Source organism: Macaca thibetana, chromosome 8, assembly GCF_024542745.1.
Source record: "Macaca thibetana thibetana isolate TM-01 chromosome 8, ASM2454274v1, whole genome shotgun sequence".
Classification (NCBI taxonomy): domain Eukaryota; kingdom Metazoa; phylum Chordata; class Mammalia; order Primates; family Cercopithecidae; genus Macaca; species Macaca thibetana.
In genome coordinates, this window is record NC_065585.1 from 133,206,742 (window position 1) to 133,222,497 (window position 15,756).

Here is a 15,756-nt window from a genome sequence, read left to right on the forward strand (position 1 = left end):
GACCCTGGGGCACAAAGCCAGTGCAACATTCTGCACTTAGAGCCTAGGGCTTCATAGGGCTGTGCACAGGTCTACTGAGCTGCCCAGCCCAGACAATACATTGACAAGACAGGATGTAGACGAAGACACTTACAGGGTTCTTGGGAAGCAATGTGCGGCCGTCAGAACCCACCACTGATGTATGATTGAGCCTCCACAGAGGTGTTTCCGAGACATCTGGATACTCACTTGCCACGGAAACTCACCATTCTGGACTTGAAGCCGTTCGTGAAATGGTAACCATGACGAGTTTGGAAAAGCAGGCCTGTAGCCACATTGAACGTTTTCTGAAGGAGAAAGGAAAGAGCCATTTGTATGTGAGAAGCATGGAGAGATCCCTATCCCTTATTCATGGAATCTTCCCAAGTAAGACCAGTACTGAAAGCTGAGTGAGGTAGCGCAAACAAGCCGAGGAGGGAGAGAGCTCAGAAAACACCAGCACCTTTTTCCGTATCTGTTCTTCATGGCTGCAGAGAGCTGGGAGACCTGGGGAAGTCTGGGCAGTGCTCTGTCAGAGGCGTATGGGCTTAGGGTGGCCACGGAGATGCACCAAAGATACACAGGGTCCACTCAGGAGATGGAAACTGTGCAGTGATTTGAACAAGGAAAGTTTAACAGGAAGAATCACAAACTGTAACTGGGGAGTGACTGCAAAGCATCAGGAGCACTCTGAGATATGGCAGGGCAGGAGGAGAGTATCTGAGGAGGAACCAAACTTGGCAGGGGAGCCTGTCCCCCTCCCCAGGAGTGGGACTCACAGCACATTGGAGAAGGTGTCTGCAACCCAGCGGAAGGCAGAGACATTTGCCCGGTTGTCCCGGGCCAGAGCTGATCCCCTTTGCTAGAGAAGCAGAATGCACCCCTCTGGAGTGCAGGTGGCCAGGAAACGGTGGCCCGAATGGCAACAAGGAACACCCCTCTGGAGTGCAGGCGGACTGGTGCAGCACACAGACACCTGCAGGGAGCTTGTCGAGAGCCTGCCCACTGGCTAGGGGGGTGCAAGACCTGGGTGTGTGTGTCCGCCTTGGGACAGCTGCAGTGAAAAGGTGTAGAAGGCTCAGGGGATTTCGATGCTGATCCAAGAAAAAGATATGATCACAAGGTGGTGGCAGCACACACAAGTTTCATTTGGGGAATACTTTGGAAGGTTGCATGCAGGGGAAGCCCTTTATGGCCTGAGACTATCTGGAGGTTAAGGAGACACCATCCAGAAGAGGAAGAGGACAAGGGGACTTCTGAGGAAAGAGGACTCTGACAGGGGGTTACCCGTCTAGGTGATGTGGTTCACTGGCACAGTGGGGAGTCTCTGGGTCAGAGAGCTCTCAAGGGCAACAACGGCTGCGGGCCTTTCCTAGCCGCAGGCTGCGTATTACCTGTGGCGAGCAGATGTTGGGTGCAGTTTCACAGGGTATGCAAAGCAGACAAGCTTTAGATGGCTAAATATCTGTGTATTTGGACTATGTTCAAAAACAGCTGGATGTGTAAAACATTGAGTTTAGGACCAGCAGGCTTTTGAGCTAACGAGGAGAAGCCTGCCGTGAACAAATTGACAAGCTAAGGGCCATCCTTGGCTCACTTATAGAACAGGTCACTGAACAGAAGACAGGGCTGGAGCTCACTGAGAGAAGCATGGCAGAGTCGAGCACCACTAGGTGTTCCCCACATGCTGGTGGCAACCACGCCATAGGAGCAAGAAGCAGCAAACAGAAGCATGCTGGAGAGGCCCAGGAAGAAAGGCCCCTTCCGCCTACAGTGTCCTTCCAGCGCCTACTGCTGAGAAAGCTTAATGTTGGGCTGGCTACAAAGAACCATGTCTTACAGGGTCCAGCTGCATTATTGGCCACCCAATTTACAGGGATCCAAAGAAGGCCTGTAGGGGGTTGGGGGTCACAAAAGACATGCAGAGTAAAGGACATGGTCACTGTGGCCACCAGTCTCCAGCAAATATACATGCCCTGAAGGACTCCTGGAAATAGCCCAGGAAAATGAGAAGCAAAGAGAGATTCGGCACAGGCATAATAAATATGTATTCTTTTTTTAAAGGAACAGGGATGGGAAAAAACAGCAACATTTACTAGATGAAACTCTAAATAGGAAAATATTATCCAGAACAAATAAAAAAATCTGAGTAGATATGTTGCCATAAATCATAAAAAATAAAACCTTATAAAGCAATCACCTATGTGAAAGAAGATTATAAATTAGAAACTCAAGGAAGAGGTTATAAGAAAACATGAGGAGAAAGTGAGAAAAAAGGAGGCGATGGGGCATGAGCTGGCAGATGTTGGGCTAGAAACGGAAGAATAAAATACAGAAAATTCTTTGGACAGCATAGTAAGGGATAAGGAGTGTGTAAATTAGAGAAACAATGAAAATTAAATAAAAACAGAGTTTAAAAGAGATTTTTGTGAGAATGCAATTTTTAATTTTGGGGGGATAAATATCCAGATAGTGACTGCTAGGTCACGTGGTCAGTGCACACTCAACCTTTTACGAAACTACCCAATTGCTTTCCACATGGCTGCAGCATTTTGCATTCCCATCAACAATGGGTAAGAGTTCCTGCTGGGTGCAGTGGCTCACGCCTGTAATCCTAACACTTTGGGAGGCCTATGGTCAGGAGTTTGAGACCAGGCTGACCAACATGGTGAAACCCTGTCTCTACTAAAAATACAAAAATTAGCTGGGCATGGTGGCATGGGCCTGTGGTCCCAGCTACTCGGGAGGCTGAGGCAGGAGGCAGGAGAATCACTTGAACCCAGGAGGCAGAGGTTGCAGTGAGCCAAGATCGCACCACTGCACTCCAGCCTGGGAGACAGAGCAAGACTCTGTCTCAAAAAAAAAAATGGATAAGAGTTCCTATCACTTTACATCCTTGCCAACACTTGGTACTATCAGAATTGTTTATTTTAGCCATTGTAGCAGACACACAGCAATATTTATTGTGGGATTGTTCACAATCCTCCAGACTGGAAATACCCAAATATCCCTCTATGGGTGAATGGATAAGTGAACTGTAATCTACCCACATGATGGAATACCACCCGCAAATAAAAAGGAACTATGGGTGCCTGCAACAACAGAGGAATCTCAAAAGCATTACGCTAAGTCAGAGAACACAGGCTGAGAAAGTCACATACTGTGTAGGGTTATATTTGTATGGCATTCTAGACAAAGCAAAACTCTAGGCATGGATAACGGGTCAGTGGCTGCCAGGAGTTGGGGATGGGGGAGGGTGAGTACAAAGGAGTAGATAGAGGGGATTCTTGGGAGTACTAAAAATGTCAATATCTTGTCTATAGTGAGGGTAACGTGAATCTATGCATGTGTAAAAGCCCATAGAATGGTACCCCAAAACATAAATGTCACTCTTTATAAAAATAATGAGAAAAAATGATAGCTAGAGAATACAGGCAATGATTGTTCTCGAATTTTAAACGACACATAAAAATAGGAATAGATGAGCATCTCGCTAACATGATAAAGTGTATCTTGGCCTGAAAGTGAGTAGCATGCTGACTGGGGACAAGCTAGAAGCCTCCCCACGGAGTCAAGAACAGCACAGCTGTCCACTACCTCTGCTACCTGCTACCATTGTATAGGTGGCTAGGAGGAGATGGTGATAGATTTTGAGCAGAGGGAGCCCACAGGATCCCTTTGCCACCATGTTAGATGATGGCCGGAGGGGGTGGGAACAGGCACATGGGAGGAGAGTGAGACAGGGCTTCTATCTAGAACAGTCTATGAGGGGCCGGGCACAGTGGCTCACGCCTGTCATCCCAGCACTTGGAGAGGCCGTGGCAGGCAGATCACATAAGGCCAGGAGTTCAAGACCAGCCTGGCCAACATGGTGAAACCCCGTCTCTACTAAAAATACAAAAATTAGCCAGTCATGGTAGTGGGCACCTGTAGTCCCAGTTACTTGAGAGACTGAGGCAGGAGAATTGCTTGAACCCGAGAGGCAGAGGTTGCAGTGAGTCGAGATCATGCCATTGCACTCTAGCCTGGGAGACAGAGCAAGATTCTGTCTGAAAAAAAAAAAAAAGAGTCTCTTGAGTGGGCCAGGGATAGTTGGAGGGTTGCTTAAAAATGGGATACTTTCTGAGAAATATGTGGTTAAAGGCAAGCATCATAGAGTGAACTTACACACAGCTAGATGGTGTAGCCTGCTCATGCCTAGGCTGTATGGCATAGCCTATTGTTCCTAGACTACACACCAATACAGCAAGTTACTGTAGTGAATATTGTAGGCAACTGTAACATGATGGTATTTGTGTATCTAAACATAGAGAAGGTACAGTAAAAATATGATATGAAAGATATTATAGTGCACTCGTCCAGGACACTTACCATGAATGGAGCTTGCAGGACTGGAGTTGCTCTGGGTGAGTCAGTGAGTGAGCAGTGAGTGAACGTGAAGACCTAGGACAAGACTCCGCACGGCTATAGGCTTTGTAAACACTGCACACTTACGCTACATTACATTTATGAAGAATAGTTTTTCTTTCTTCATTAATAAATTAATCTTAGCTTCTGTAACTTTTTTTACCTATAAACTTTTATTTTTTTAATTTCTTAAAATTATTTTGTCATAACATAGCTTAAAACCCGCATTGTACACTGTAAAAATATTTTCTTTCTGGCCAGGTGTGGTGGCTTACACCTGTAATCCCAGCACTTTAGGAGGCCGAGGTGGGCAGATCATGAGGTCAGGAGTTTGAGACCAGCCTGGCCAATATGGTGAAACCTTGTCTCTACTAAAAATACAAAAATTAGCCGGGTGTGGTGACGTGCACCTGTAGTCCCAGCTACTTGGGAGACTGAGGCAGGAGAATCGCTTGAACCCAGAGGCGGAGGTTGCAGTGAACTGAGATCATGCCACTGCACTCCAGCCTGGGTGACAGAGTGAGACTCCATCACCAAAAAAAACAAAAAAACAAAAAAACTTTATATCCTTATTTCATGAGCTTTTTTATTTTTTAAAAAATTATTTTTTACTTTGTAAACATTTTTTAAAGAAATTAAGACACAAACACACACATTAGCTCTTCATAGACCTACACAGGGGTCAGGATCATCGATATCATGGTCTTCCACCTCTACCTCTTGTCCCACGTCCCACTGGGAGGTCTTCAGGAGCAAGAACATGCCTGGAGCTGTCATCTCCTATGATAACAATACCTTCTTCTGGACACCTCCTGAAGGACCTGTCTCAGGCTGTTTTATAGTTAATTATTTTTTAATAAGAAGGAACATACTCTAAAATTATTTAAAAAATATAGTGTAATAAATACACAAATCAGTAACATAATCGCGTCTTATCATTATCAAGTATCATTCGTTGTGCCTAATTGTATGTGCTGGACTTTTATACAACTGGCAGTGTGGGAGGTTTGCTAAAACCAGCAGCACCACTAACACATGAGTCATGAGTTGTGCTCCGGTGACAGCTACCATGTCACTGGGGGACAGGAATTTTTCAACTCCATTGTAATCTTGTGGGACCACTGTCATATATGCAGTTTGTCATTGCCTCAAATGTTGTTATGCATCCCCTGACTGTATTTAAAGTTGAGGGATGTGATCTTGCCCTGGCTCCTTCAGGATACTTATCTGGGGTCCCACATGGCCTTTTCCCCCCCAAGAATCTGCTCTGAAAGGTCATTTCTCTACCTCTGTGCTCCTAGGACATCACCTATGAACTTGTTTAAAGTTCATTTTAAGTATAATATTTACCAACTGTTTTTGTAAAAAAGTTATCTAAATATTAAGGATATTTGAACATCTTTTTTTCTGAAAATAAAACTTGTTTTTCAGTGAATAATACTCAGCTCACCCAATGTATCAATTTCTTCTGTTTTGATGTTTGGAAGTTAAAATTTGTTGCTTGATTAAACCTTTTCCTTTTTCATTTCTTCTTATGGTTCAAATGCTTAGAAAGTCATTCTCTTTTCTAAGAGATTGTTGAAGAAGCTTCTTTTGAAGGAATCTGTCCATGTCCATCTGTCATGATTGCCATCATTTGCTCTAATAATCTTCTCTTTGAGAGAAGAAGCATTAGTGATGTTACAGCTTTAGAATGTAAATTCAATAAACATAGGTTGCCAAGGACACCAAGTTTATGACAATAAATTAGTAGAGATTTATGTTAGAAGATGTCACTCTACAGCATTAGAATGCTGTAACATCATTAGGAGAATTTATTTAGGGCTCATCTCTTGTTAATTCAGGGTGGACATTTCTCATCCCATCTCTTGCCCCAGATTTTCATTTCACGTTTTGCAATTCCAGACTTGAAATTTAAATCAGAGTAGAAAGGGTATTTCCCATTTCTCACAGCTCCGCTCTTGATCTCCTCATTTTCCCCCATTCTCTCTGCATTTTCCTCTCCCCATCTCTGTAGAGTTTCTCGAATTCCCAAGTGAACACATATCCACGGAGAATGCAAGCCCACGGTGAGCTCTAAACCCAGCTTAGCGTGAATGTGTAGCAATAGTTTTTGTTACAGATGCCTGGTTGGTTTCAATTTTGATTGTTACACTGAAACTGAGTGGTAGTCATTCTCCACCAATACAAAAATAGACAAATGCTTTTTTTTCATATTGAAGGTTTAAACCAAATCTGAATTCAGTGCCCAAATTCTTCATCAAAGAGTTTATTCAATTCTCAGAGCTCTCAGCCACCAGGTTTAAGAATGCATGGTTGCAGTGGTAGAATTGTTTAACAATCTTGGTCACAGCACTAAGGAAAACCCCACAGCTAGTAGCATTTAAACAGAGAGTAAACGTTCACTTTATGTTTAATGCTGACAATGCTTAAAATTCAATAAACACAGATTGCCCAGGACACCAAATTTATGGCAATAAATTAGTAATATTTATGTCAGAAGATGTCACTTTGCAGAAGCTGGCACTATCTTTTTTTACTCTTGCCACCCTGTGAGGATATTGCATTTTACTCTGAGTTGGCTGTTCTCAGTCCTCCTGTTTCCCCAGGTTGATCCCCATGTGAAATAGAGATTGCATTGGTCCATGTTGCCTGGAGCTGTTCTTTTCCCCATTGAAGCTGCAACTTCTTCCTCAAGCCCCTGCAGCTCCAAAAATCCCCCATATTCCAACACACAGAGGAGGACCCTGTGTTTCCTCTTCCTGTGCCCCTGCCTCCGTCAGCCCCCTTGGCATCTCTCCTTGGGACTGTGGGGCAGTGTCCTCACCCTCATGTTAGCCCTGATCCCTCGACCCCCTCCTCCCACCTCCCACACGGCCACCTCAGTTCCCTGGCTAGCATGTGGGGGCGATCTTGCTGATTTTCTCCTTAAACCCTTCCATGGTCCCTTCCCATGTCCACAAACAAGACAAAGTCACATTGCTCAGTGGATAGGAAAAAAACAAACAGTTTCCTCCTACTCTATACACCCCCCACTCTCAATAGTCCATTTTTGACGCCAGGTGGATGAGTGTTTTTCACACACTAAGCAGTTTTCCATGGGGCCCCAGCTGGGCCTCGTACGAGTCAACTCAATCTGATAGAAACCAGAGTTAGTGCAGACCCCACAGGGTAAAAGGGCTCAGTCCCACAGATGCCCCCCCACTAACTTCAGACAACAATCACAAATAGTAGGTTTCCAGGTCACAACTTCTGACTTGACTACAAACTGGGGATTCCCACAACCTCATCCTCAGGTTTGCTGATTCATTAGAGCAGCTCACAGAACACAGGAAAAACCGTTTACTTACTAGTGCTCATTTATTACAAAGGATATTTTAAATGGTGCAAATGAACAGCCAGATGAAGAGATGCTCAGGGCAAGGTATGGGGGAGGGGACGTGCTGCTTCCATGCCCTCTCTGGGCATGCCACCTTCCCTGTGTTCAGAAACCTGGAAGTGGCTCCAAATTCTTGCCTTTGGAGGTTTTGTGGACGCTTTTTTACATAGTCATGATTGATTAAATCATTGGCCATTGGTGGTCAACTCAGCATTCAGCCCCTCTCTGAAACCCCAAAGCATCTTGAAAACATGTCAACAGGGCACTTTCCATGTTGTATGAATTATCTGTTGACACGTCTGTCTCCATGACTAGACTATAAATGCCTTGAGGCTGTAAATCATTTTGTGCCCTCTCTGTATTGCTAACATTTAACACAGTCTTTGAATATGTTAAGTTTCAGTAAATATTTATTGAATAAATGAGTGAACAAAAAAGCTATACGTTTCCTGAATGTTTTAAGTGCTTTCAGCTTATGCAACCTTTTGGAGTCGTTACTCACAGAGGTTTACCACCCATAATTTTCAGTTTCTATTTATCCCAGTTTTAAGCTTTTTAGATCTTCAAACTGTACTCAGAACAACTCGTTTAGGGGATTGAATCAGAAAGTCTTAGTTCTGCTGGCACAATATCTTGGAAACCTCTTTGATTCTCTCTCAGGAATTGGTTGAATCTGGGTAGTGATTAAGAGCTATCAATTATTCATTATTCACTCACTCATCTATTCATCTCAGAAATATTTATTGAAAATCTACCAGGCATAAGGTTGTATATTATCTTAGTGGCAAATTTGAGCTTCAAACCCAGGTCTTCTCAATCCTAGTTCAATGCTATTCCTTCCACATAGACCGTCTGTCAATCAGGCCCAGCCCCTTCCTCAAGGACCCTGCAGGGCAAGACATTGTAATAGTAACTGCTAACACCCATTGTAGCCCAGGCACTGTGCTATGTTCTTGATCTTATACATATTAACTCCTTTAATCTTCACTTATAAGATGGATTTTATTATTAAATCTATTTCACAGAAGTAATGGAGGCCCAGAGAGGCAGGCAAGTTCCTCGGGGGCATACTGTCAGTAAGTGCTCAAACCGGGAATGGAAGCCAGGCAGTCTGATTCTAGAGTCAGACCACTACACTTGATATAGTTTGGATCCGTGCCCCCACTCAAATCTCATGTTGAACTGTAATCCCAGAGTTGGAGGTGGGCCTGAAGGGAGGGCATTTGATCATGGGGGTGGATTTCTCATGAGTGGTTTTGCATCATCCCCTTCGTGGTGTTCTCGCGATAGTGAGTGAGTTCTTGTGAGATCCGGTTGTTTAAAAGTGTGTAGTACCTTCCCCTTCTCTCTTTCTTGCTCCTGCTCTGGTCATGTGACATGCCTGTTCCCCTTTTGCCTTCTGCCATCATTGGAAGCTTCTTGAGGCCTCCCCAGAAGCAGATACCACTTTGCTTGCTGTACAGTGTGCAGAATTATGAAACCTCCTTTCCTATAAATCACCCAGTCTCAGCCCAGCCTCAGGTATTTCTTCATAGCAGTGCACAGTTCTGCCTACTCACATGCCGTTGCTCCTTCTGGCCACTATAACGCTAGATTCATGATTCAGTGTTGCTTCTCTGGACACAGCTGAAAGAAGCAAGCTCCCCGTTCTAACTTACATTTTATATGCTTTATTTTCAATAGCACCCATGGGAAATCATCACTTTTTTGCCTTACACATAGAAAAACCTTGGAAATTTTTCCATCAAGGATTTCCACTGTCTGGACATTTTCCATGGATGAACCAGGAAAATAGTTTCCAGGCCCTGACATGCATTCTCTACACTATGGCCCTTATGAAAAGATATTGGCCATAGTTCCACCACCATTCTTTTTGATGATTTGGACCCTTTATTAATATATTTAGGTATTTTCAGTATGCCTCAGTCGTTTTAAAATAAAATTGGGTCTCTAGTTTGAGTTTCAATATATAATCTTTTGTTTGATATATTTAGATATTTTCAATACACCTCAGTCGTTTTAAAATAAAATCGGGTCTGTAGTTTGAGTTTCAATATATAATCTTTTGTTTGAATTGTAAAATAACTTTACAGTGACATTTAAGGAAAGATGGCTTATAAATACATTATGCACACACAATATACATATACATATACACCCATCCTAGGTGCATACTGAAATTAACCAAAATATATTTTATTTTATTTTTTTTTTTTGAGACCGAGTTTGGCTCTTGTTACCCAGGCTGGAGTGCAATGGCACAATCCCAGCTCACTGCAACCTCTGCCTCCCAGGTTCAAGCAATTCTCCTGCCTCAGCCCCCCAAGTAGCTGGGATTACAGGTGCCCACCACTGCACCAGGCTAACTTTTTTAATATTTTTAGTAGAGACAGGGTTTCACCATGTTGATCAGGCTGGTCTCAAACTCCTGACCTCAAGTGATCCACCTGCCTCTGCCTCCCAAAGTGCTGGGATTACAAGTGTGAGCCACCGCGCTCGGCCAAAATACATTTTTAAAAAAGAAAAGAAAACTTATCTGTGTTGAAATTAGAAGAACCAAACTCTTTCTGCAAACTTTGTATGTTTTCATTATAATTTTACCAGGATGAAAGGAGACCCAGAAAAGGCACAGACATGTAGCATTGCTATTCTAGAGTTCCTTGAAATGCAGAGGACTGGGAACGACAAGAAAAAATGTCCACAGAGTCCCACCATGGCCTACAGCTTAGAGGACAAAAGCCTGTGGCCCAAGCAGATGATGGGAAGGACAGGGAGCTCCCCTTGGAAGCCACTTGACCTCTGTTGGGACATGCTGGACAGAACAGTCTGCCTGTATGATACCTCTCCTCCCGCCCTTGACACAGCTTCTTCAAGGTCACGGGCAAGATGGGGAGGCATCTAAGTTTCCCAGCCAGGACTAGAGCCGTCTTTGCACAGGAAAATATGTATCTGGCTCAGGAAATTAAAAAGGCTTTGAGTTTCAAGAAAATCACCACAAAGAGGGAAGAACCTCTTGAAATCCAAGGATACCCCTACACATGAAAAGATTCCATCCAAGCTGATAGAACTTCGCTCCTTTCCTGACCGCCTTCTGAAGGCAAGTATTCCAATACTGTATTCCTTGATTGTGACTGATCGGGACCCCAACTCCCTCACCACTGTCCCCAGGCAGGCTGAACAGAGATGATGGATTGCCAGCGTACAGCCCTCCAGGTACAGAGAGAAGATCACGACCAGGCTCATGTCAAAAAGGAAAGACAGCAGTGGGTTTCTATCTAGACCATGTGGACCAAAAGGCAGATCTCCTAGAACTGGCCCCGAGTTAAAAACAAACAAGCTGAAAAATAGGAAAATCTTGCAAAACTATTACAAAAAAAGAAACAAAATATACAACATAAACATGAATAATACATTTGTTTGGCTAGTATCAGGGGAAAAATAGCTTAGAACTGTTTTATGCAAGGATGTTGAAGAAAAGATGAAACACTATAAAATAGAAGCTCATAAGAGGAAAGAATAAAATAAAAAGGAGCTGGCAGGAACAGATAAAAAATAAGGGGTAATAACAGAATTGAAAAATTAGACCGGACACAGTAGCTCAATCCTGTAATCCCAGGACTTTGAGAGGCGGAACAGATCACTTGAGGTCAGGAATTCGAGACCAGCCTGGCCAACATGGTAAAACCCCAACTCTACTAAAACTAGGCAAATTAGCCGGGCATGGTGGTGGGCGCCTGTAATCCCAGATACTCAGGAGGTTGAGGCAGGAGAATCGCTTAAACCGGGAGGCGGAGGTTGCAGTGAGCCGAGATCATGCCACGGCACTCCAGCCTGGGAGACAGAACAAGGCTCCATCTCAAAAAAGAAAAAAAAAAAAAAGAAAAATTAAAACCAAAATAGATGGAATATGAATTTTGGACAACCTTGTTGCTGAGAATAATCACAAAGTGTAAAATATGTACCATCCCTTGGTCAAAAGCACTAGAGAGTTAAGTTAATGAAGAGTTACTGGGCCAGTTTATAGCAAAAGAAGGAAATCCAGAGAGGTGAGCCAGGCAATAGGAATGCCCTGGGGGCAACTTGGCAGTTTGTGACTCTAGGACTAGTCAATGGTGAGGGGCGTCATAAGTTCCTGTGGCTTTGGTTAGGAGCTTAATGGTCTGCACCCTAGGAGTATGGGCACATCACAAGTAAACTGGGCTACAAGTGTACACGTGGAATAATATTTCATCTCCTCAAGAGCCACTGCAATATACTAGGCAATAACAACACATGGCCCAGAAGCTTCACCTACATGGCACGTGACAGCTTGAGCACCTTGGATATGACGGGCAGAGGGGGGCAGAGGTGAAGTGGCAAGCACTGGTGCAGTGTTTTTTCTATTTTATTTTATTATTTTTTGAGATAGAGTCTTACTCTGTCGCCCAGATGGAGTGCAGTGGCATGACTGTGGCTCACTGCAACCTCTGCCTCCCAGCTTCAAGCGATTCTCCTGTCTCAGCCTCCTGAGTAGCTGGGATTACAGGCGCTGCCACCACACCCGGCTAATTTTTTTTTTTTTTTTTTTTTTTTTGGTATTTTTATTAGAGACGGGGTTTCACCATGTTGGCCAGGCTGGTCTCGAACTCCTGACCTCATGATCCACCCACTTCGGACTTCCAAAATGCTGGGATTACAGGCGTAAGCCACCGCGCCTGGCCTGTTCATGACTTTTATAAAACTGTGTGAATTCAGACTGTGTGGTGCGACACAGAGATCAATAAATATGCCAATGAAATAAGCAGCGTCTACCAACAGCCTGATAGATACAGTGAGACCTGATTTTTGACACAGGTGGCGGCTGGGGAGCAAATGTTCCCAGGTGAGCTGGGTTGGTAGGATATCAAGGTGGAAAAAAATTCATCCCGATCCTTTTATTGTGTATGAAAATTGATACCAAATGGATTCTAAGTCTAAATGTAAAAGATGAAAGTATGAAACTTCTAGAGAATAACATAGGAAAATATCTTTACTAATCCAGAATGGGGAAAAATTAATTTAAGAAGTAAAGTCACGAAAGCTCTAGAATAATAAAAGCTAACGTATTTTGAGTATGTACAAAGTTTCAGGCACAGTTCTCAGAGCTTTGTGCAAATCTCATTTTCACAACAACCTTAATATGGCCATTTTGCAGATGAGAAAATTGAAATGCAGAAGCATTAAGTAACTCATCCTAAGGTCACATAGCAGGTGCGTGGAGGAAATATAATTAGAACACAATCTTACTTCAGAGCTCACTCTATGCTGTCCAATATGCTGGGTTCATATTCTTGGGATGAAAAAGCCCTTCCAATAACATGAAATAAAAGCCAAGAATCATAAGTAAAAATACTGACAAGTTTTTTACACACGTATTAAATTTGTTTGGTCCAAAATAAAATTGCAAGAGAACTGAAGAAGTAGGAAGATTTTGCAGCACTTATAAGAGACAAAGGTCTAATGTCATTAAAATTCGAAACGGTCCACAAATCAGCTTTAAAAACTCACCCAGATAAGAAAAATGGGAAAACTCTAGGAACAGGTAATTCTCAAAAGAATAAATATAAAATGTTCTGAATCAGGCTGGGAGTCAGGGCAAGAGTGATGTTATGGATAGATCCATCTCAAAAATGCCAGATTCAACAAAATTAAACTTAAGCCATTTTCTTTACTGTAAAATATATCAGAGCCTTTTATATGTGGTTATCCACAGTGAATCTACAGAAAAATTATCAAATGGAACATTTCCAAATCATGTCTAGCATAGGACTTTTTCCTCTGGAGCTTTTCCCAGGACTGAGGCTCTGCATAACAAACTTTGCATTAACTCATCTACTCCACATAATAGCCCTATCATGCTCTCCATGTTACGAGATTATATAATCTAATACTGGCATTCTAAATTAAATAAGGCCTTATTCCACCACTACTGTGCTGCCCCCACCCCAAGGGTGTTGGACCTGGAAGGATTGTTAATGATTTAACAAAGAGGAAGGTGGAGATGAGAAGCAAAGTCAGTTGCTAAATCGTTCCTCCAATTCCCCTGAACTTCCAGAACTCTGGGTCCAGACCCTGGGGAATCATTTTAGACGGCATCTTTGCAGAACCAATGCATGGACTTGGATTGATCGATTATAATCTCTTCATTTCCTGAGTCACTGGCCCTAACTCAGCATCCTTTGGGCCTCTAAGTTAACTCTCTAGGAGCCAGTTAAGAGATGGCATCCCTTCCCCCAACCTCTGCTCCTGGAGGGCCTGGCACAGACCTGGATCGTCCTGGGCATGTCCCTTGAGTGCCAAAAGCAGGGGAATTAGAAGCTGGAACATCTTCTTGTCATTTCAGTCCAAAATTGCCCAACCTTTGCCTCCAGCCAGAGCTGATAACATGCCAGCCACAGTGGTTTCTGGCAGGGGCGTCACAATGCAGGGCAGAGTAGGGCTGGTGACTTCACAGTGAGCCCTGGGCTCAGGGAGGGGCAGGGGATGCAGGTTAGCCTGGGTGAGCAGAGTCCGCATGTCCTGTCCTTCCTTGTCTCGCGTCCCCTCTGCAGCAGGGGCTAACGGGGCACCCTGGAAGGGCCAGGCTGGGTGAGCAGCTGTCGGCATGCTCCCCTCCTGCCTTTGATGCTGCGCTTTTACTCCAGTGTCTGCCTTGGTGTTAAAGAGCTCTAGGTTTTTGGGTGATTTTTTATGTTCTCTGGAACCAAGTTACAAAAAACCTGAAATGCCTTGTTAGGACATTTGGATCTTACCCATGAGGTCAGCTGGGGAGGAAGGGATGGAATTAAAGAGGGTCATGTGGTAACATTTGCATTAAAAGATGATCCATCTCTACTAAAAAAAAAAAAAAAAAAAAAAAAGCCAGGCATGGTGGTGGGTGCCTGTGGTTTCAGCTGCTCTGGAGGCCAAGGCAAGAGGATGCTTGAGCCCAGGAGGTCGAAGCAGTAGTGAGCTGTCATTGCTCCATTGCTCCAGCCTGGCCAACAGAACAAAATCCTGTCAAGAAAAAAAAAAAAAAGATGACTCTTGGTGTAACGTGGAAAATACTTTGGAGAGGATGAAACTAGAAGAGAGTATCACGTAGGAAGTGGTTCCAGTCATACAGACGGGACATGACAGGGGCCTAAAGTAGGAAAGACACAGCGGACCTGGAGAGAAACACAGGCAACGAGGCGGAGCAGAGAGGCACCGTGGTTGATGGGCTCTGCGGGATGAGCAGGCAGCTACAAGCCCAATCTGAAAGTCTGGGGTGGAAGGATAAGCTGGGGAGTCATCAGCCTACTGAAGTCCAGGGGTGGGTGAGGTCCCCCGGGGAGAGCATCTGCAGAGAGGAGTGCAGAAGGCCCAGGCTGGACCCTGAAGAACCCTCAGCATCTACACAGAGGAGGCAGAGCTGGAAAAGGAGGCTGGCAATTGCCAGAAGAGCTGGAGGAAACCCAGGAGAGGGAGTTGCTGTGGAAAACGGAAAATGGGCCAAGAACGCTCCAAGGAGAGGTGCTCTGATTACAGATAATCCCTCCCCTCTGCTCCTCCTACAGCCTCAAGGATCTGATACCATCAGTTATGTGCCCTCTCCCTCATCCTCCACTTCTCCTACTCTTCCACATCCTTCTCATCAGCCTTTGAAGGTGCTTTAGTCATGCCACCTTAAATCCTTCAAAATAAACAGCTCCCCAATTCCCTCCCTGTCAGTGACTTACCTATAGCCACCTCCCCATCTCCTCTCATTCACAACCACAGTCCTTGTCACTCAAAGAAGAAATGAATGAAGTGCCTGCTGGCTGAAACAGCAGCTACCTACAAGGCTCTCAAGTTATCCAAGAGCCCCCCAGTTATTTCCAAGGGTCACTCCCGCCTTCCTTCAGGTATCTTCCCAGTCGCCCCGTCAGTGAAACCTGCCCAATCACCCTGCAGAAAACAGCACCCACCCCTCC

The 15,756-nt window shown here is 44.2% G+C and overlaps 1 protein-coding gene across 4 annotated transcripts in view; it reads right to left on the reverse strand.

Annotated features, from left to right (window-relative positions):
• PRSS51 (serine protease 51) overlaps window positions 1-14,202 on the reverse strand; it is a 25,661-nt gene extending 11,459 nt beyond the window's left edge. For 3 of the 4 annotated variants that reach the window (XM_050801118.1, XM_050801117.1, XM_050801116.1), the window contains exons 1-2: window positions 14,089-14,202; window positions 134-326 (exon numbers count right to left, since the gene is read on the reverse strand). In XM_050801118.1, the coding sequence (XP_050657075.1) occupies window positions 134-326; window positions 14,089-14,149 (254 nt within the window). In that variant the 5' untranslated portion in view covers window positions 14,150-14,202. Of the gene's footprint in view, window positions 1-133; window positions 1,569-14,088 lie in introns of those variants that run through there. The other variant, XM_050801119.1, reaches the window with a different exon arrangement.
• Window positions 14,203-15,756: the final 1,554 nt, after the last annotated feature.